The sequence below is a fragment of the Phoenix dactylifera genome, chromosome 11, assembly GCF_009389715.1.
Source record: "Phoenix dactylifera cultivar Barhee BC4 chromosome 11, palm_55x_up_171113_PBpolish2nd_filt_p, whole genome shotgun sequence".
Taxonomy (NCBI): domain Eukaryota; kingdom Viridiplantae; phylum Streptophyta; class Magnoliopsida; order Arecales; family Arecaceae; genus Phoenix; species Phoenix dactylifera.
In genome coordinates this window covers 11,994,669-12,015,756 of record NC_052402.1, presented here as the reverse complement: position 1 = coordinate 12,015,756, position 21,088 = coordinate 11,994,669, and the positions used below count along the sequence as shown (strand labels likewise).

Below are 21,088 nucleotides of genomic sequence, written 5' to 3'. Positions count from 1 at the left end.
AACGACCGGAGAAGTTTGTCTACGTTTCTACCTTACCCCGAAGTAAGAAGGCTTACCATGGAATCTTAGGCTATGGAATCTCATGGCATGCAAATCAAAGTTCTACTTGGGCCCTACATGGTCACAAACTCAAATTTGGCTAATTTTTCCTAGCTAATTTTTAAAAGGTTTGGAGAAAAAAAGAAGAAAAAGCGTCAATAATTTTTCTGATGATAGAGTAGCATTAGTTGGTCATAATCATTTGGGTCGCACTTCTCTCTATGTTTTGAGTAATGCTTGCATAAGATCGATAAATGTTAATGAAAATGTTCTCTGGACTCCAACATGTCACTAATCTTGTGCTTTGTAGGAAATATGTTACTAACATGCTTGGCAGTCCAATTAGAATCTCTCTTGGTGCTGCTACGAATGAAGAGTGCAAGGACAACAGTGAGAAGGTTTGTACGAAGGGAGAGCCATGATGCAGGCTAACTGATAAGTAGGGTTCACTTTTGGAGAAAACATGCAAAAAAAATCATATAGGGTTTGAGACAATAAAAAAGGGGGATTCTCTAAAGGTTCCGAACTTCAAATATGATGCTAAATATTGCCACCAAAATCAGATCTCTCAGAGCTCAGTGCACATGCACCAAAATCCAATCCGACTGAGGCTGGATGGATTAGTTGAAAGGATGAGCAGCGGTTAGTCAACTTCTGATCTGCACGGACTGGAAGGTCGGTTCGGAGTGAAAGGTCCGGCTTGCAAACAGAAAGGAGAAACATCGAAAGTTGCCAGAGGACTCTCTGATGCTTAAGACAAACTGTGCTTTAGTGGAATATTGGATATCTAAGAGTAAGAACAATGTAGAGTGGAGTAAAAGAGAAAAATCATATTTGGAGGTCTCTCGGGGTTATGTATATATAGAAATGTGGGCATGAAGCCGTTGTTTTGAAAGAGCGGGCATGCCGTAACAATCACAATAACTGTCCAGGCTACAATGGCTGCTCAATGTATGGCAATGCACCTTATAAATGTGTAGGATTGTAACTATTCTTCTTAATAGGCTTTAATTGCTTTTAATATGTTTTGAATTAGACATACATGATCCACTGTTGCTGCTGGTCGATTGATTTGGTTATTATTATTGGTCGGCCAATATGATCAAGTGGTCTGATCGGTCACAAGTTGACAAATTTAGACCGCATCACCAAGCATGTCATAGGTGATTAATGATTGATTCGAGTGATACTCTGATGTGACATTTTTTTTTGGTTCAACCACCGAAATGGAATAGCCTTACTTTTTCTTTTATTTATCGTGAATGATTCGATCATTACATATGATAACCAAGTCTTGAATCAGTATATTTTTGTTTTACTTTCCATAACTCTTCCTCAGCCAGGCTTGAACACCATGAAGGCAAAGTCACACTGGCCGTACCTTTTCTGCTTGTGACTTTAAATGGCTTCCATGGTGTCCAATAACTTTTACTAATGCTTGTAGTTCAGGATTGCAAAACTCTCCCATTTGAAGACTTGCTTGCTGTAGAAGTATTTTTCAAGAACTATTATAACATTAATGAAACACATTGCAAATGCAAGTGAATCACGACTGGCACAACATGAAAATGTTGGTGATTGTACCTGCTACTCGAAAAAGAGCAGGAACGCGATTCGTAGGTAAGTCAAATGATAGTTGAAATTTTAAATCGATATGATTTTGTTATTTAAGCAACTGAAACAATGGTGTTTGTACTAAATACTGAAAGAAGTAGGAAAAACGATGGAAAAACTAGTTCTATGATGATCTAAAGGTAGTTTTAAATCCATTTGTTGTGACCTTCCCACTTGTTTTCCTGAACATTTTTTCCCCCTTCAATAACTGAAGCTAGCTTGTGGCAAACAAGTCATAGAGAATTTGGGTTGACTACTTGTCTCAAACCCACCTTTAGTATGTTAAGCATGATTTATATATTATTAACCTATTCCTTAACAACTGAACCTTTTGATATCAAGCAGCTAATTAAAGCTCAAATTGCTCGAGGTCATGATTTCAAGTTCCCCGTAGGTATTTATGTGGACTGTCATCATGATACGTTTCAGTTGTTGTCTAATATGGAGATTGTAGATCAGCTACTTACTTGATTAATTCACTTGTCATCTAAATGGTTTTAGTTCACCACGACTCCATACACAACCATCCATTTCAAACCTCGGCTTTCTACGATTCACCGTCGAGCCCTCCAGCATCTCTTCTACTCTATGCTTGAGTCAAGCCGGTCCCCAGCAGCACTTCCAAATCCTCGAGAGATCGAGATGGATTAAGATATAAGAAATTCATAATTTTTACCAAAATGTGTGAAAATATTATTATTTAATGTGAATCATTGACATCATCACAAAGTTGGCAGATTAGACGGAAGCCGGAGCGTGAATCCCATACGCAGACAAAAAGCAAAAGCATGAGGACATTTAGATTTGACTTCGATCGATGGATGTTTGTAACGGAGGAAAGGCCGAGAATGGAGAATAAAAGCATTAGAAATGATGAGGACACGATCCAGGTGCCAATAAAGCGGATTCTACGAGAGAAAAGCATGAAAAAAATTTCAATCAAAAGAAGGCTGGGGTGGGACCTTTCACTTTTCAATTATTTGCAGAGATTCCTCGACTGACTTTCGGCTAAGTTGATGCAAAGAAGATAAAGAATGTTGAGAAATCTATGTTCCCTAACAACCACGACACCTCAAAATCCTGCAGTATTGGGCTTGGACTTGATCTCCTAAGTCCTAAACAGTATAAACGTCTGGGATCACCTTAGCTTGCCTTCAAAGACTGCAGCAAGGAAGAACTTCATAATGGTCGGAAAGTTAAACATCCCTTATGATTTTTTTGGCTCCCGTAGGGAGGAAGGGAAAAGTGTAATCAACGAAAAAAAAAGGAGAAATATTTCATATTTAGTTGGAATTTTTTTAAAAAAAATTAGAAAAGTAACTTTTTTTATGGGAAAAAAAGTTTTCATATTCTTTGCAAAAAAAAAAAAAAAATCTATGTGAGACATGAGAAAGTCCAATTATAACGGGATGGAAATTAAAATATATTTTTTTCAACAATATCTTTAAGTTTTTAGATAAAATAAGATGAGATCTTTCTTTTTATTAAATATATAATAGGTATTTTACATAATTTTTTTTAAAAAATAGATACTTAACCAAATATAAGTCATTCTATACTACTGTCAACCAAATATACAGGAACTTATTTTTTTTAAATATCATGTATATATATAGACTTCAGCTTTTTATAAAAGATATTTTGATAAGAAAATTTTTTTTCTCGCGAATCAAACAAATCAGGAGCCGGCCACCAATTCCAAGAACTTAAGCCAGGGTTGAACGAATGGCATTGAACTTATAATAAAATCTGTGAAGCATCTTTCATTTTTAGCTAATCAATCACAGTTTTGACGTGGAGTAACAATTTCCGGAAACAAAACGTAAGCGTGAAGCAAGACGTCGTAGTTTGGAACATGCCCTCATGCATGTTCCATTAATCACGCAGGCAGGAAACAAGTAATCTGCTAAATAACTTCGTAATGGATTGCTTCTGGTTTGGTGCCTTTTTTTTAGCTTTTATTCTAAAAAGCGATAGAACTTTCTCCCACTGGTTCTCCTGAATCGTCATTCTCCAAGTAATAATGGGTTCCTGCTGGCTATTTTTTCTTTTCTTTGTCCTTCTCTGCTAATTAACCTCTTTCATTCCGAGCGGTGCACCTAGGAAGGAGAAAAGCTCATGAGGTCGGGCTGCGCGGGCGGGGCAACGCCGCCGTTGTGCGATCCGCCGTCAGCGTAGGCGTTTCCTCCTGCTCCAGCGTGGACCTCCAGCTCTTGTTCGTCCTCCTCCTCCTCCTCCTCCTCGTCGTCGTCGTCGTCGTTGTACATAGAGGGAAGAGCGATGGCTCCAGCCTCCGCCGCCATGATCGCTCCTTACGGTGATCGCCGGAGCTTTGATGAGCTTCTCCTACTAGTTAGACGGAGGGGAAGCCGCGTATGGAGGAGGTTTGAGGGAGCCCCTGTGAGCACTGAGCTCTGGGAAAGTATATGGAGGAGATCTAATCCAAAATTCTAAACCTGCTCGAACTTCACGCGCTGTAGTGGCCCAGCCCAGTTAGAATTTTTAGGCCGATTCCGTGGGAAATTTAAAGGGGCCTTCGACAAGTATCGGCCCATTTGCTTCTCCGGTTATAAGCCTCATGCATGAAACTCTCACCACCTCGAGGTCTAAAAAAGTTCGAATATGCACAACCTTACCTACGTCAGCACATATGGTGAAGCTGTTATTGTATTTCAAACTCACGTTACCTATGTCGGTAGCCTCACCATTGTACCAAAGCTTATTGCCTATCTTGCTATAGAAATTTCTATAATTATTATTTTTTTCTTTTCGATTAGCAATCCAGACATGTACAATGCATGTTTAATTAAAAAATATATAATTACGGTATTTGGACATATGGGTTCAGTAGATAGGAAGGTATATACGTAAAATAATTCAATTGGAGAGAAAATTAGGAAGTCGATTGAGGATTCTACCTCCAAGCATCAAGCTCGAAATTAGAAGATGGAAATATAGGATTGCGGCGATAATAATTTATGTAATTGGTAAACAAAAAGGTAGAAAATAGAATCCATTTTCTTGATATTTACTGAAATTGTCATTGGCAAACAAATTTCATTTAATATTTTCAGAAAAAAATCAAAGGCATTTTGCTTGGTAAACGACAATATTCATCTGTCATTTTATAATATAACATAAAGTAGTTTTTTGGAATACAAGATGTACATAATAGATGGATGCATGAATCGTCCTGTCTTCCAGTTGAAGAAACTTCCTGACGAAAGCATTTTCTTTTTTGAGAGAAAGCAAGCGGGGAGTCAAATCCGCGGCTCCAACCCTGGGAACAGCACACGATGACTCATCACTCACAACTGCTTCACTTCTTTTATGGCTCCTTGGATTTATTAACTATTGAAGGGAAGTGTTTCTCATTTAAAACATAAGAGTATTGCTATGTGCCCCAACATCAGCACGATAAGAAATACCCTATTGCTAAAATCTTATGTGTGACAGGAGGATTTTTTGGTCAATCTAGTTTACAAACAGATCAGAACTGATCCGCTTATAAATAGATAATCTACGTACATGTTAATCTATATATCCTATATAGTTTATTAGCTATCCGATTTGAACTAATTATTAAACGAATTAAATTGATTAAATGGATAAAGGAACTGGAACTGAATTCAATCGGATTATCAAGTAGTTTAAATAAATTAACTTATTTATGATACGAATCTATTTAGCCTAAATTTAAATTTGCATGTCGCAAATCTAATACGAGTTTTGTTGATAGGCCGGATGATATTTTGCTGGTCAAAACGTGGAAAACTTTTCGGCATCGAGTGGTGGGGATTCTCCCTCTTTCTTGCCCAGCAATTTTTGGGTTACGTGGCATCCATCCAGCTGCAAAGTGCGCCGCGTTCGCTCGCAACCAAATAGCTGTTCTCCGAGAGGAGTGGAGTAGGTTGGTCAACGCAGGGAAACACATGGGCGGAATCTCGACAACAAGAACGATATTCGAGTACAACTAACCTCCAGCTGTACGACATCACCTGACCGACATCCAACGGTCAGCCATGCCGTCCATAGATCGCCCTTCTTCCTCTTGCCACGTGGAGAGAAAAAAATTAAGTCATGCCTGGACTGTTAGGTCATCTGCAATTCCGCTTCCCATCCTTTAATCAATCTGACGTGAATTCTAGCGTTTGGTTCGAAGGAAGCCATCCAACGGAAGCAAGCATGATCCCTCGTGTAGCTTCAAGATGCGTGCTTGGGAATATGTCGTGCTTGGGAATATGCTACAGAGACCCGACCGCGCGTGCGGCTTTTAATGCGCGGTCGGAGGGGCCCAAAGGCAAATGGAAAGGAAGCTGCCACAGCCCACAGAGAGAGAGAGAGAGACGTTAACAAACAGGACGCGGCTCAAACGGAGCTCTCGCGAAACCCTCCTCCCTCCGGCCCCCAGGTTCGAGCGGCCATCTTCTTAATATATTGGAAACCCTGGAACCCTAGATTAGTCCCATCGAAAACAAAGAAAGGAAGCGATCGAGGGGGAAGGAAGGGTAGGAGCTCGCGAGCTCCTCCAATCCATTAATGGCGGACGCGCCGGCTTCGATGAAGAGCAAGAGGGAGACGGCCCCGGGGGCCCTACTCCTCGGCCGCTACGAGGTGGGTAAGCTCCTCGGGCATGGCACCTTCGCCAAGGTCTACCACGCACGCAACGTCAACACCGGCGAGTGCGTGGCCATCAAGGCCCTCGACAAGGAAAAGATCCTCAAGGGCGGGCTCGTCGCCCACATCAAGCGCGAGATCGCCATCCTTCGCCGCGTCCGTCACCCGAATATTGTACAACTTTTCGAGGTCATGGCCACCAAGACCAAGATCTACTTCGTCATGGAGTACGTCCGCGGCGGCGAGCTCTTCTCCAAGGTCGCCAAGGGCCGCCTCAAGGAGGACGTAGCCCGACGCTACTTCCAGCAGCTCATCTCCGCGGTCGGCTTCTGCCACGCCCGCGGCGTCTTCCATCGCGATCTCAAGCCCGAGAACCTCCTCGTTGACGACAACGGGGATCTCAAGGTCTCCGACTTCGGCCTCTCCGCTGTCTCCGACCAGATCCGCCAGGACGGCCTCTTCCACACCTTCTGCGGCACCCCGGCCTACGTTGCCCCCGAGATCCTCGCCTGCAAGGGCTACGATGGCGCCAAGGCCGACATCTGGTCCTGCGGCGTCATCCTTTTCGTCCTTATGGCCGGATACCTCCCCTTTCATGACCAGAACATCATGTCCATGTACCGGAAAATCTATAAAGGGGAATTCCGGTGCCCCCGCTGGTTCTCGCGCGACCTTATCCGGCTCCTCACCCACCTGCTTGACACAAATCCCCAGACGAGAATCACCATCCCCCAGATCATGGAGAACCGGTGGTTCAAGAAGGGCTTCCGTCACATCCGATTCTACGTCGAGGATGACCAATTGCACAGCCTGGAGGACTTCGACGGGGGCAGCGGCCCGCTGCGGGACGGGCAGGACAATCCGGAGGAATCCGACGCCTCCGAGTCCGGGTCGGAGTCCGACTCCTCGGTTGCATCCTGCCCTGCCACCCTGTCCAAAGAGCACCGGCGGGCGGCGCTCCCCAGGCCGGCAAGCTTGAACGCGTTCGATATAATCTCGTTCTCAAGGGGATTCAATCTATCCGGGCTGTTTGAGGAGAAAGGGGAGGAGGCCAGGTTTATCTCCGGGGAGCCCGTGTCGAAGATTATATCGAAATTGGAGGAGATTGCCAACGTGGTGAGTTTCACGGTGAGGAAGAAGGATTGCCGGGTGAGCTTGGAAGGGACGAGGGAGGGAGAGAAGGGGCCTTTGACAATAGCTGCAGAGATTTTTGAGCTCACCCCGTTGCTCATGGTGGTCGAGGTGAAGAAGAAGGCAGGAGATAGAGATGAGTACGAAGAATTTTGTAACAAGGAGCTGAAGCCAGGGTTGCAGAATCTCATGTATGGGTCGCATCCCATGGCCAACATTGCATCTGACACCGAATAGAAAGTGAACAAGAGTAAATTTTGCTTTTTCTTTTTTCCCTCCCAATCCATCTAATATATTATTCTTTCAGTCATGACTCCATGTATTAGGGAATAAGCATGCTCTTCATGTATTAACAACAAACCTTTTCAGCACTTGTTTTGGAATCAAATTTTGTAGAATTTGATGGATTTTCATCTTTCAAAATGAAGCATCTTTAAGTGAATCAAGTGGCAGTTTGGCTTGAAGAATTGTCGGAAGTTAGATTATTTGCATCTTAAATGCATTTTTTAGTGTTAAATTAAACTAATGGTTTGCTCTTTGATGTAGGATATCCTTTCAGTGACTTCAGCCTCGCATTTAACGAGTTAATCTTGGGCCATTCTCTTCTTGGAATTGGAGACCCCAAGTAGATTGCACAGTGACCCTTCTAATTTTGTGGCGAGATTCTTACTTTACAAAGGTATTGTGGTGAGATTCTTATTTTACAAACGTATAGCCCATTTTCTGAGACCAATTTCTTCAGGACAAAGCTTTATTGATAAGGTTAGCTTTGGCAAGTTCCCAAACATGACCAGGAGATCTTGTTGGACCTTTTAGCACTATGAATGACAGTCAAAATGTTTTATTCCACCCTATCTTAATAGCTTGAATTGGCTTTGCATGTTCACCCTCTTGCTTTGAAACTGCTTTTGAACCTTTTTCTAATCTTTTGACAAACAGATCAGTGAACTAGAACAACAACTTCTATTTAGATTAATAAGTTTAATGGATAGTTGCTACATGCACTTTTAGTTTAGAGTATGAGATTCAATCTTGAATGCCTAGGAAGATAAAATTTATTTAAAAGATGTAAGAGTCAGTTGGGTTTCTGGAAGGTCAAATGGGAGAATTATTTTTGAGGGGGGTGGACATCTGAATTTGGGTAAGTATGAAGTTGAGGTTATGCTTAAGGCATCAGGGAATAGATATTTGGTAATTTGAGGTTTAGTCTTTAGTTTTAGGGGCCTGTGGTCTGATTTGGCTGTTTCTTGGATCCTTTTGCTTTTAGCGACCTAGTCATTGGCGGTCCAAAAATTGTATGGAATTTTGTGTTCCTCGCAGTTAGTGACCCTTAAATATTTTAGAACTTATTTGCACTTACAAAAATTTGCCAATGATTTCGGGGAGATTAAACCACAATTTGTAGAGGGAAAGATCCTCATCTATGATAATTAAAACTTTGAACTCATTTTGTCCCATCTGAAGTGGGGTCTTAGGAGCAAACCTTAATGATTTAAGAAGATTGAAGGCTCTTGCTTTATTATGATTTTTTTTTCACAGCTTAAAGATGGAACTATATGCACTCGAAAGAGAACCTCCAGCTTTTCAAAGCTACTTATTTTGGGAGAGTGAATGTCAGACTTGGAGCGGTACAAGCTCTTGTCGAAGCATGGTTTGATTGGTCATTAGAAAGATTGACTTGGTTCAATACTTCATTCAGGAACGACATTATTGTTTTAGAGTTAAAACCTTAAGGAGGGTGCAAGAACTCATGAAGTGGGTTGTAAGCTCCATTCGAGGATTGTAAAGGTTTCGCAAAGAAATTTTGGAGGACCAAGTTTAAACAAAATTTCCTTCATTTAAGGATTGAAAATTTTCAATTGGGTATGGTAATATATAAAGTTGTTCAAAGCAGGTCGTACAAGCTGTGGGATATGTATTGTGAGCCAACTGTGGGCACCCCATTCTGCTGCACCAAATTATTTGAGCTATTTATTCCATCTCAGGAACCACATGTCGTGTGGAGCCTTATTCCTCCTTTTGTACAAACTTTTCATGGGATCAAGGATCTTAGGATTTGGAATTTTGTGCTTTATGGCCAGAACACAAAAGCTTTCTGGCAACTGCTGGCTCCTCAATGTATACTTTCTATGCTAGATATGATGAAGGAAAGAGATTCTTTTTTACCCCATTCCACCTCCACCTCTTATGATCAACTTTATCAGATCATTTCCTCCATCTCTCATTAGTGTCTGCGTCTCCTTGATATTAGACAATGAGACCTTTGCAACAAATTACATCCCTTTCCATGGATTTGCCTTCTTCAGAAATATTTCCTTTTCTCCATTCTTCATTTCCTTTATAAAAAGACTCATCCATCGAGGTTCACCTTCTACATTCTCCATTTCTCTGTCGTCCAGTCATACTCATCCACTCAATTGCCTCCGAACCAAGTCCCACTTATACCTGAGTCTTGAAATTGCCTATCATTATTATCTGCTCAAGCAAATCTGTATAGCCTCGCAATCCAGGATTCCAGATTACGTAAGAGAGAGTAAAAGGATTGTGACATGCAATCTTGCTGAGGTTACTTATTGGATGCCTCCTAATCCTTGTCAACAACTGTAGTTCATTTTCCTTAGCCTACTAAAAGTTTCATCTCTCTCTCTCTCTCCGTGACTTGGTTGTTTGACTTTGGTATTCCTTGTACCAATTGACTTCTATCATTAGAAAATTTGAGAGCCCTTTTGTCCATTTCATCATATCATGATCCTGGAAATATTTCATCCTTTCAAATTCTCGGGAGCTCTTTGCATGTTCCTCATTAAAATTAGAGTTCCCATGCCAAAGAGATTATCCTTTGAAAGAGATGACTAGACAGCCGGAGGGTGATCCAAGGGAACGATTTTAGAAGCTGAATTTTATGAGGATCAGGATTCAGGAAGTAACTTTTTGGATATGCTCACATCATGATTCCCTGGTACAAAGTACTATAAATAAAACAAGACCCCATGACTGCAGTCTTTAGAGAAGACCAAAATGGTGCAGGTTATCAGGGTCCACTAGTTTAGTCAAAACCTAGAATGCTGGACATATCAATGATGCCAATGTTTACCATATCGTGAGGCATCCCTCATTGGTTATTTATCAAAGCTCTGGAAGCTACTTGTTTCAGTAACTAATTAAAGTCGATCATATAGCATGGACTTGGTGCTACCAACCCCTCTTCTTTATTAACAAATTATAATTATGAATCTGTTTGGGTGAAGATCTAGAAGTGTAGAATTGCTAGAAAGCATGACCCTTAATCAAATATTTTTGGTTAATTCATGCTTGGGTCATGGAAAATGATTTTCTCTGATTAATTATCATATAACTGCATTAATTAGATCACCTCATTTCTAGAACTCTTTGCTGCTAAAGTGAGAGCGGTGCAGAAATTGCCCGGAGTTTGTTTCAAGTGATTATCTGACAAAGAAGTCAATGTTGGAAGATATTTTTGCATCGAGCTTGGGAGAAGCAATAGTAGATGAATGTGGATAGGATGGTTTTGAGATTTTGCGGTTACAGTTCAGAAAGAAAATGGTGCTGTTATTAAGATTAGTCATTTTTAATCCTAGTTAATATTGGTTATAAGAGACAACCACTGGCTGTGTTTCTGAGTGAAAGAGGCAATGATAGAACTCTATGGAAATATGTTTAGTTTATCAATCAAAAATAGATGAACTTAGAGATTATCAACCCATTATAAACTGAAAAACTGTCGAGGTACTCTTACGCCCTCAAGAAGAGGATGGGATAAACTGCTGTACTTGTGCACTCATGATCAAGCCGAGGTGAGAGGTAGAAAGGACTAGAGATTTTTTAGCATTGTTTCCCAAGATATATATTGGTTGGTTCATATCACACAGCCTCATTTGGCTCTTGACAACAGAATCATGGTTACTTCATTAAGAAATACTCAACCAAGATTTGAACCTGCATCAGCTGATATTGTTGGGTCAGAATGGATTACACTGGGACAAATCAGGTGAGTCGGGTCAGGTCGGTTTAGTGTATTAAAGTCAGTTGGGCTCATCATTTGATATAGATAGCTTGTCTTAACCCGACCGTACCAGCCTGAGCTGCAGTCTTTTTTTTTAAAAAAAAAAAAGAAGTGACCTATGGTTATTTCATTTCTTGGTTCGTTTAGTATGGTTGGAATTAATTTATGGATTCATAATTGACAGTTTGCTCTGAACATCTTACATACATTGAGCCAACAAACTGTTAGCTAAGTGGTTTGGCACCTCAGTTCTTCAGGACTTGGCTCTTTCAAATCCTGGGTACTGTTGCATATATAGTTGAAGTGAAGAAACACCTCATTCTTAAAAGACTTGCTCTGTAGGAAGTCCACAATTCAAATCATGGGTATTGTTGCATATATGTAGTTGAAGTAAAGAATAGTAGAGTGTAACGTGTACCCAAAAAAACTGATGGCTTTTGGTTGGGGTCCCGTCATTTCCTTAAAAGAAAGAAAAAGAAAAAGAAAATCTCCAAGTGCTTATAAGATCCCATCAGAGTTATTTTCAGCAGGCCTAACAATTACGACTCCGCTGACCACTCGCAATCTTTCGTTTGTGTATAAGAATATCTTTGCGAGCTCCAAAAGAACGGTCAATGTTGTCTCCATCCGCAAATAAAAATGGAGCCATGATCAGGTGTGCTGCTGCGACACCATTATATCCTCTCCCTAGTAACCAAAATGATGCCACTCCATATGCCTATGTATGACATCAATCTTAATTGAATGCTAACATGATAATATATTTGGGTGCAATCATTCCAGCGCTAACGGTCCGGATGTCATCGGGACAAGATATTATATTTATTTTTCTTTTTTGGACGTACCGTATCTATTTTGGTATTCTCAAGTATGTACCATTTTTCTGCAGCAAGATGTTTGCATATATGTGTGTGTGAAATTTAAGTCGCGACATTATACCATCATCTGATATAGTTTTTAAGGGCTTTCCTATTGGATTAGTGTGAAAAAGTCTATATTATTCATGAATTGGGTTAGTACAAACCGACAGGATCATAAGCTACAAACCGGGTTAGATGAAATATCCAAAAATAGCCGGGCCAATCTATAAATTCTATAAAAAAATTTTAAAAAATTCAAACAGACTCTAAGTGCTTTTTTGGAGGATTCTACGCTTATACCGTGCTTGGCCATATTTGCCATGATGTGAGTTGAACTATGTTATTTTTTTTGGATGTAACCATAAATTCTTATAGAAAACTTCAAGATCCAAAATTCAATAGCGAAGCAAGAAGAAGAAGGAGAAAATAACAAAAACACAACATATTTACATGATTCATTCTATTGGTCTACGCCCACGGACAGAAACGGTGCAAGTGTTCCACTATAGAAAGCTAAGAATTATAGAATACAAAATCTTACTCTCAAATTCTAGCCTCCAATATATCTAACCTTTAGAGTATTTTATTCTTTTCTTTTAAAGGTACAAGGGACATATGTTAGTTTTGGACTTGTGCCCCTACAATTCGGCGTATGGCCCATATAAACAAGTACAGCATGGGGAATTTTCTATACTTGGATAAAATAAAATTCGCCTATCGTCTGTAATATGAGCACAAATAGATATCTTCTCTGTTCCAATATAAAAATGGGATCCGTGCCGCTTTTGCACCGCAGAGAACTCTCGGATATGAGCTGGCTCACAATGCGCATGTCCACGAAACCATTTCGAAAAATCCAGCTCCTCCAACTTAGGAATCGTTTGGTTCGCAGAAAAAAAAAAAAAAAGAAAAAAAAAAGAGAAAAGTGTAGTCAACGAAAAAGCAATGAGATGCTTCTTGTTTGATTGGAATTTTTAAAAGAAAAAAAAAGTTGTATTTCTATAGAAATATGATTTTCCTATTTTATGGAAAAGTCTTTTCCATGAGAAATATGGAAAAGTTAATTTTCCATGAGGCGGGAATCACTCCATCTTTATTTTTTCCCAAAAAGTCCCTTTAGTATTAAAGAGGCATTAAATACTTAATTTTTATCAAGGGTATAATAGGAATTACACATAACTTTTCCAAAAAAGTGGATGGTCAACCAAACATAAGCACTCTGCAAATCTGTCACTTTTCCATGTTTAACCAAACATGCCAAAAGTACATCTCTAGTCATTATTTTTCTAAAAATCTTCTTTTCAGAAAACATATTTTTAGAACGGAAAATGCTTTTCACGAACCAAACAAGTCCTTAAAAAGGCGCTATCTCTTTCACGTATTTTAGATTCCTATTAACTTTGGTGGTGTAGCATATAGCAAAACTCTTTGGAGAAATACAATGGAAGTTCTACTATTTGTATTAACATAATCCCTCTTCAACTATTTGCGAAGAAATGGAATTGTCAGTAATGCATGTAGACCTAGGTCTAATCTAGTAACATAGATCAATGAGTTGTGTATTGATCCGAAGATAGACGTACAGAATCTTTTAGGCTTGAGTATGGGCCCTCCAAAAAAAAAAAAAAAAAACTAAACCAATCTTGATCTGATCAAATCCAATGATATTTATGTCAGAGTATGAGTTTGACTTTGCAGCAGGCCTAACTTGGATTCAGACTCGGTCGTTAACTAGGTACGTCCCTCTACCCCTTATATATATTTTTTTTACAAAACTTACTAAATATATCTCGAGACCAAGACATTAATGGATAATTTTTTAAAAAAATTTAATGAAATTGAACTTTCCAAATAATAATATTTGCTGGAGACTCGGATTGGATCCCAATCCAACCTGATCTCGTATCTAAACATATTTATTTTTTTCCATTTTCTATTCATCCGGACCCAATCCAACTCTTGGATGGATGGCGTTTGACTTAAACCATGGAACCACACCCAAACAGGTACCAAATGAGATTGGGAGGTAATGGGATCTGGCCAAATCCAGTAGCATCCCTACAGAGAACAAGAGTTGGACCCTCCTCTTTCTTATAAGCAAGAGGTTTCAAGAATCCGAACTGAACCATAGCTAGCTCAATGAGAGCTCTACATGAGAGAGTTCTCGACAACGAATGCATCGAAGTCCAGTGCACGTCCATTTCGAAGACAGGGTGGAAGTTATCATGACCCATACCATACCCATCAAATGAGGGCCTATGAGTCATTGACTACATCACACTAGAGCTCAATAAGCATTTTTCTTTTCCCTCAAGGCTTATAAGATGAGGAACAAATAGTCTTTGATTCCAAAATGGCCAGGACCGGATCACAGTCTTTGCAAGCCTAAATTTAATGAGCGAGTCAAAGACGGCAGGGAATATCACCATCAAAATTATATATCTATTCCATTAATAAACCCCAGATTAAGTACTTAATTAAATATTAATTACAGTACAAATACGTTTCTTGTATCCTATACAAACCCCCCTCCGCGTCCCCACTCCCTGCCCCTCCTCCGCAATCAGAGAATTAAATAAATAATAAATGAAAAATAAAAAATAATAATAAAAGAGAGAGAGAGGAAAAAAACCCCTCCCACAAAGGGGAGGGGCAAGAAGAGACGCCTTCTCTCTCTGAGAGAGAGAGAGCGAGATGGCGTCGCGGCGGAGAGCGATTCAATCGAGGAGATGGTCGTCGGCGTCGTCGGGATCGTCGGGATCGTCGGACGAGTTGTTCGTGGAGGCCAGGAGCTCGCCGCTGCGGGAGGGGGAGGAGGAGAAGGAGGGGGCGGCGCCGGTGGCGGAGGGGCGGTGGGCGCGGATGCTGCCGGAGCTGCTGGGAGAGATCGTGAAGAGGGTGGAGGACGGAGGAGAGCGGTGGCCGCTGCGGAAGGACGTGGTGTCTTGCGCCTGCGTCTGCCGGCGGTGGAGGGAGATCACCAAGGGGATCGTCCGATCCCCGCTGGAGAGCGGGCGGATCACCTTCCCTTCCTCCCTCAAACAGGTAAATCCGGGGTTTTTCGCCGATTTAATCTCTTTGTTTGCCGGTTTTTTATTCGTAATTTCTTTTTCCCTGTAATCTATAAGGATTTGGGCGTGGATCTGGTGGAAAGTTGGGATCTTGGGGCTTCTTGTTGGGGATTTTCATTCTTTTTTTTAAAAAAAATTCCCATTTTGTGAGAAATTTTTTTGATTCGGGTATTAATGGTTTATTTTTTATTTTCCATAATTATATGTTATCGTGGAAGGTTAGGATTAATTGGATGTGAAATGCGAGGTTAATTGCAGCCGGGGCCAAGGGACTCGCCGATCCAATCCTTTATAAAAAGGAACAAGAAGAATTCGACATTTTATTTATACCTCGGCTTGACACAAAGTAAGTAGATATTTGAATATAATGCGTCTTCTCATGGTAGATTATTTCAATATTTCTACATCTATGTATGGCTGATGGTAAAAGAACATGCTTGCAATGCCTAGCTGCGAATATAAAGCTTTATCTTTTGATGTATTTGAATTTTGGTTGGCACCGGGATGTTTTCATTTGGAAATTAGAATTTATCACGCTACATGATGATTGCAATGGTTGAGATACAGCTTTGCTAGCATGCCCTTGAGAATTTTTTGACTTCTAGGGTTGGTTGGATGCACGAGTACTTCATTTGTATTAAATCATTTACGTCTGTAGGAATTCTAACTTAAAGCCTTCCATTTAGGTTTCTGACATATTTGTAACTGCATGACGGATTGCGGTTTATGTAAATTGAATGTGAATGAAGATTTTAACTCAATTACGGTACACCCTCATCAGAAATATCATTCTAAGCGCCTCTCCTGTTCATCACAAGATATCACCCGAATATGATAGCCAGAATTTAACTACTTCTTTATATTTATATCGAAAAACAGTTTAGCTTGGTACTGGATCAAATGTTTGTCTTTTGGAATTGTATGGAGTCCTTAATCTTGTGTTCTTGGTTATTTACTGCCACTTTAAATAGCTATCTCAATACTTTGACATGTGACCTCGTTGGCTTATCTCTATCTTCATTGCTTGGCTAGTGGTTTATGTTAAACTTGAAGCTCTCGAGAGCATTACTTAACAAATTTGGGACATTTATCTCTCTGCGAGTTGCTCCCTTTTCTCAAAATGTTCTTTATACAATTCCTCACTCGAGCTAGGCTCTTTCATATGCTTCAATCTTCTTCCAGCTTTTTGTATACTAGTCGATCTAGCTTCCATAGATATTCATTTGAGAGTTCTTTATGCTATTCTTGAAAATCAATATGCCATGGAAATGAACTTTCTCTCCTACCTTTTGGGCCACATGGAAGGAAAGGAGAACACAAATATTGGGGTGGAATCAAGGGAATACTCTGCGTACTTTTCGCAGTCTTAAGCTTTACATACTGGGACAACTAAGATACTTTTGAGGGAAAGCTGATGAGTGTTTGTCTGTTTTTGACCTTGCAGCTACTGATTTCATTGGTAGCTGGTAGTTTTGGTTCTGTCTTTTCTGGATCTGTTGATGCCATTAGCTACATTTGTAATCTTTGCTGGGGATAATTGCCAACTTCTTTCATGGACCTGTTGCAACTTTTTTTCGGCCTATTTTTCTCATCTTTCAAGACTACTGCTTCCCTTTGTGCTGATTATCTGTTTTCCTGGTTCAGTTATTTTGTTTCCATAAGGTAGTTTTGGTAGTTGCCAGTTGATTTAAATTCAAATAGCCTGGTATGGCACACTGTAAGGTTTGTCAGCTTGGCATTGGTGGCTCCTAAAGATCTACATGTCTAAACCGATGTGTAGGGCTTGTTGACTGTGCTGTAATGGCTCGTGATTTAGCTAATACCAGCCTTGAAGTTATTCCGAAAGTCAACCATGTATCTAGATTGCGCATGTCTATGTAAGAAAAATTCAAGTATGTTATTTTAGATTAGATGCACATATATGAAAATGGGGGGATACAAAATGCATTGTCTTTAATGGAGGATTTGAAGTATTAGTCCTTGCAATGAGCATACAGGAAATGGGCTGTCTATGGGCTTTGTACATTGGTGCATTTTTCTACTGGTTAATCTTTAAATAAAATTGCCTGCCATCAATGGTTGGCAGTGAGAATATGCTTCTTATAAAGGTGACATTCATAATCTGTGGACTGGTTAGAACAGTGAAACTATGCAGATGGCTAACTCCTGTTCATGGAGTTGCTGAATGGAGGACCTTGTCCACGGCAATCTATGTTTCTTGGAGACCAATTTTAAGTTCAATAAGCTTGGTATATCATGGATAAAGGTAAAATAATGCTAACTTGGTGATGTGATAATTTAATGGTGGAGCAATCTTGTTACATGGTTTCTGAATTTCTGAACTCTCTCGTTTTCTATCATAGGGAGTTTTTTGCGGCTAAATATGTGCATCTATGCATGTAGTAAAAAGATTTTTGGACGTTTTATTGACCTGTAGTGTGTTGTTACATCGTGCTTTTTGTTAATCTTCTCGACCTATGTGATTGACTTTTCTGACTTTATTTATTTAACTCAGATGAATTTTGATCCCGATAGGAGGATTTTATATTGTCACATGTTCTAGGTTGGATGAGATTCACCATTTGTTCAAGGATTGTCTTTTTCACTATGTCTAGTTTGCTGGTGCGTCAACTTTTACAGTTCTTGGATTTGTGGCTTATTCAGTTCGTTCTTGCAGCAGTCATGGATAAAGGGAAGTTCCTATTGGCAGCTCGAAGATTTAGGCATGGTGCCCACACTGAGTATATTATCTCTCTCGATGCAGATGACCTGTCCCAAGGAAGTAAGGCATATATGGGAAAGTTGAGGTAAGCCTCCAGCATTCTAGTTTCTGCTTCCTTGTGCACTGTATAGAATCTGTAATCTCATCAAGCAACATTTCCTTGTTGCTTCAACAAATTCTTTTCTAGTTATCCTTTGGTGAAAAAGTGGAACTATGTCTGTTTATGATATCTATTTTACTGCTTTAAAAACTAAACACTTCTTATGAGGTTCCTCATTTCTGCTTAACTTCTTTCAGCATGCATCTGATTTTAATATTTTTTGCAATTGGCATGGAATGTTTGCCTACACAGTTAGATTGAAACGTGAGTGCAGGTTGCGTGCACAGAAACACAAAAATGTGTGCATCTTCTGTCTGGTAGAGGTGTGTATACAAACATAGCTGGTTGGTGTTCATTTATGTATGCACAGATTGAAACATATGGTGGTATATCTTCTGTTGCTCCGCTGATTCCAGTGGGATGGATAAGATTAATATTTATTGCATCTCTCCATAACACCAGCAGCATTTATTTATTAGATGTTACCAGATCACCTTTTCTGTTGTTTTTGATGCTTTGCCATGGAAGTCACCCCATGTATGGTGTGAAGTCTATTAGGTCCAACCACTCCCGCCATTCTAAAAAACCTTGAGTGCTTTGGAATATTCTAGAATTCTTGCTTCTTTAATAACTTTAGATTCCACTTGGGCACTCGAATCATTGTTTGAGTTGTTTCTCATAAGGCAAATTTTTTCCTCCTTGTGCTCGTGAACTTAAGGCTTGTTTTCATTCCAATAAAGGCTGCTCTCATCTGTCCAAGTATTTGCAGGTCAATAAGTTCACCCATATAAAATTGCTTAGAGTTTAACTGAGACTGGCAAATCCTTAATTTCTATAACTCTATATATAACGCAAATGCTTGGGGTTGTGACTCGACCCTGAGGATCTTATTCTACTTTTTAATAATACATCTGTTTTGTTTTTGGCAGAACCACCTCGAATTTGCCCTGAACCATTGACTCTCCCATGGGCCTCATCCATTATAGTCTTAATGACTACATATTTTCTTAAAAGATGAAAGTGGGGATCTGGATTTAATTTTAAAGTCAGTTATCTCACATGTGAATGTATATGCCTAGTAGTCTGCTAAAATGTTGACTCATGCGCATCAGTTATGCTGTATACTGCAAGTTATATAAAGTTTCATATCTTCATCTTTAAAATTAGAGACAAGAGTATCAACCTATTCATATACTCATCAAAGCTTATCTTGCAAATTCTTTTATTTTACTAGTTTTACGTGCAAATAGTTGAACCCTAGTGTTTGAATGCATGCTGAAGAGTATGCTTTTTTGTACACCATGTACGAATTCTTACTGCCTGTTTCAAATATCAGTTTTTGGACCAGTTTTACATGAAAACAGAAGCCGCCAGCTTGTTTGAGCTTATGCTGAAGAACTTGCTTCTTTTTGTATAAATGACTATAGCTATCTTAAAATATAAACTACTTTTACATGCATGCCAATTTACCCCTAGTTTAAGTGAGCGTGCTGACTCGATATGCTTTCTTAATAGATTTAACTTGTTGTCATATGTCCCTTGCAGATCTGATTTCTTGGGGACAAAATTTACAATCTATGACAGCCGGCCACCATATAATGGTGCAAAGGCAGCAAGCAGCCGAGCAAGCCGACGTTTGCCAGCAAGCAAATCAGTCCTCAGGTCTCATCTAGTAATTTTGAGGTTGGACAGGTATCTTACAAATTCAACCTACTAAAATCAAGAGGACCGAGAAGGATGCACTGCACCCTGCAATGCCTCTCAGCTCAAGAAACCTCAGAGGATGATGCTGTGAAGTCAAAGGCACAGAACCCTTCGGGATCTGTAGTTCTGAGGAACAAAGCTCCTAGGTGGCATGAAGCATCTGCAGTGCTGGTGCCTGAATTTTCATGGTCGGGTCACAGTAGCTTCAGTGAAAAATTTTCAGCTGGTGGCAGTAACAGATCCCAGCCAACCATGGGGGATTGGAGACGAGGATACTGTGCTGCTTCAGTTTGGGAAGATTGGCGACGACATGTTTACCATGGACTACCGACAGCCACTCTCAGCCTTCCAGGCATTTGCCATCTGCCTCACCAGCTTTGGTACAAAGTTTGCCTGTGAATAAAAACCTCTCTAGATATATTAATCCTGCAGTATGTGATTATGTTGTAGCTGTAGAGACTCAGACTTTTATTCCATGATTGCTGGGACGGGGAGTTCTTGTTTGAGCTTTATTCCTGTTGTGCGCTGGATACCATGGATAGCACTTGCGCAGGTTTTTATCTCTGAGCAAGTCAGATATTTGCGCATTTGGTAGCATGACATGAGACCAATCCAATCTCAAGGTTCTTTCTTCTAATGTTTAGCTGTGACATGTATTGGCTTGTGCACAGCCATGGAAACTTTAACAGTCTAGTCCATCAGATCAACTCAAAAAGAGAGGCTTTAGCGGATGGCTTGACCGTATAGGGGGTTGGTGAACTGAGCGTCTTAAGTGGATGGGTTGAACTGTGGTTGGGATTGATGAACCGGGTTGAGGTAGGATTTGGTGTTGGTTTTCTTGGGGAAAGAAAACCGAGGTTAGTTTTCTTTCCCCTGAGAAAACCCTTTTTCTGCTTGTACACGTGTTTGTTCGTTATGCAAGAGAAAAATTAAATCTAAAGAAAAATTCTTCTTTTTCGTTTTTCCTGAAAAATATGATTTTTATTCGTAGGGTTGTTCGGTTGCGACTACTGTAAAAATCTAGTTTTCTATTTATTTGTGTTCACAGATGCTTGAAGAAGTGAGAAGGCGTATTGGTTGACTCATGTGGCGGAATTATGATCACTCCTCTGTTCTTCAAAACTTGATCTAAAGGTTCCAAGTCCATTTCGGTTTTGCTCCAACATCGAAGGCCGGAGAGAATCCCGGACGCCCTTTTAATAGCAT

General features: G+C 40.1%; 2 protein-coding genes across 3 annotated transcripts; both read left to right on the top strand.

Annotated features, from left to right (window-relative positions):
- The first annotated feature begins 5,956 nt into the window (after window positions 1-5,956).
- LOC103709470 (CBL-interacting protein kinase 19-like) lies at window positions 5,957-9,574 on the top strand. Of its 2 annotated transcripts, XR_604458.4 has the most exons (3): window positions 5,957-7,651; window positions 7,948-8,080; window positions 8,941-9,574. XR_604458.4 is itself a non-coding variant. In XM_008794821.4 (2 exons), exon 1 carries the CDS (start codon window positions 6,193-6,195, stop codon window positions 7,636-7,638), a length of 1,446 nt encoding a protein of 481 aa, XP_008793043.1. In that variant the 5' UTR covers window positions 5,957-6,192; the 3' UTR covers window positions 7,639-7,651; window positions 7,948-9,564. The 2 variants fall into 2 exon arrangements, 1 of the variants encoding a protein (XP_008793043.1); XM_008794821.4 differs by having other exon boundaries at window positions 7,948-9,564.
- A 5,321-nt stretch (window positions 9,575-14,895) lies between these two features.
- On the top strand, window positions 14,896-20,835 carry LOC103709468 (tubby-like F-box protein 1). Its single transcript, XM_008794818.4, is given in 6 exon segments — window positions 14,896-15,330; window positions 15,615-15,702; window positions 18,034-18,163; window positions 19,724-19,809; window positions 19,812-20,038; window positions 20,040-20,835. Coding segments are annotated over 6 exon segments (1,128 nt in total). The 5' UTR covers window positions 14,896-14,979; the 3' UTR covers window positions 20,286-20,835.
- The last annotated feature ends 253 nt before the right edge of the window (window positions 20,836-21,088 follow it).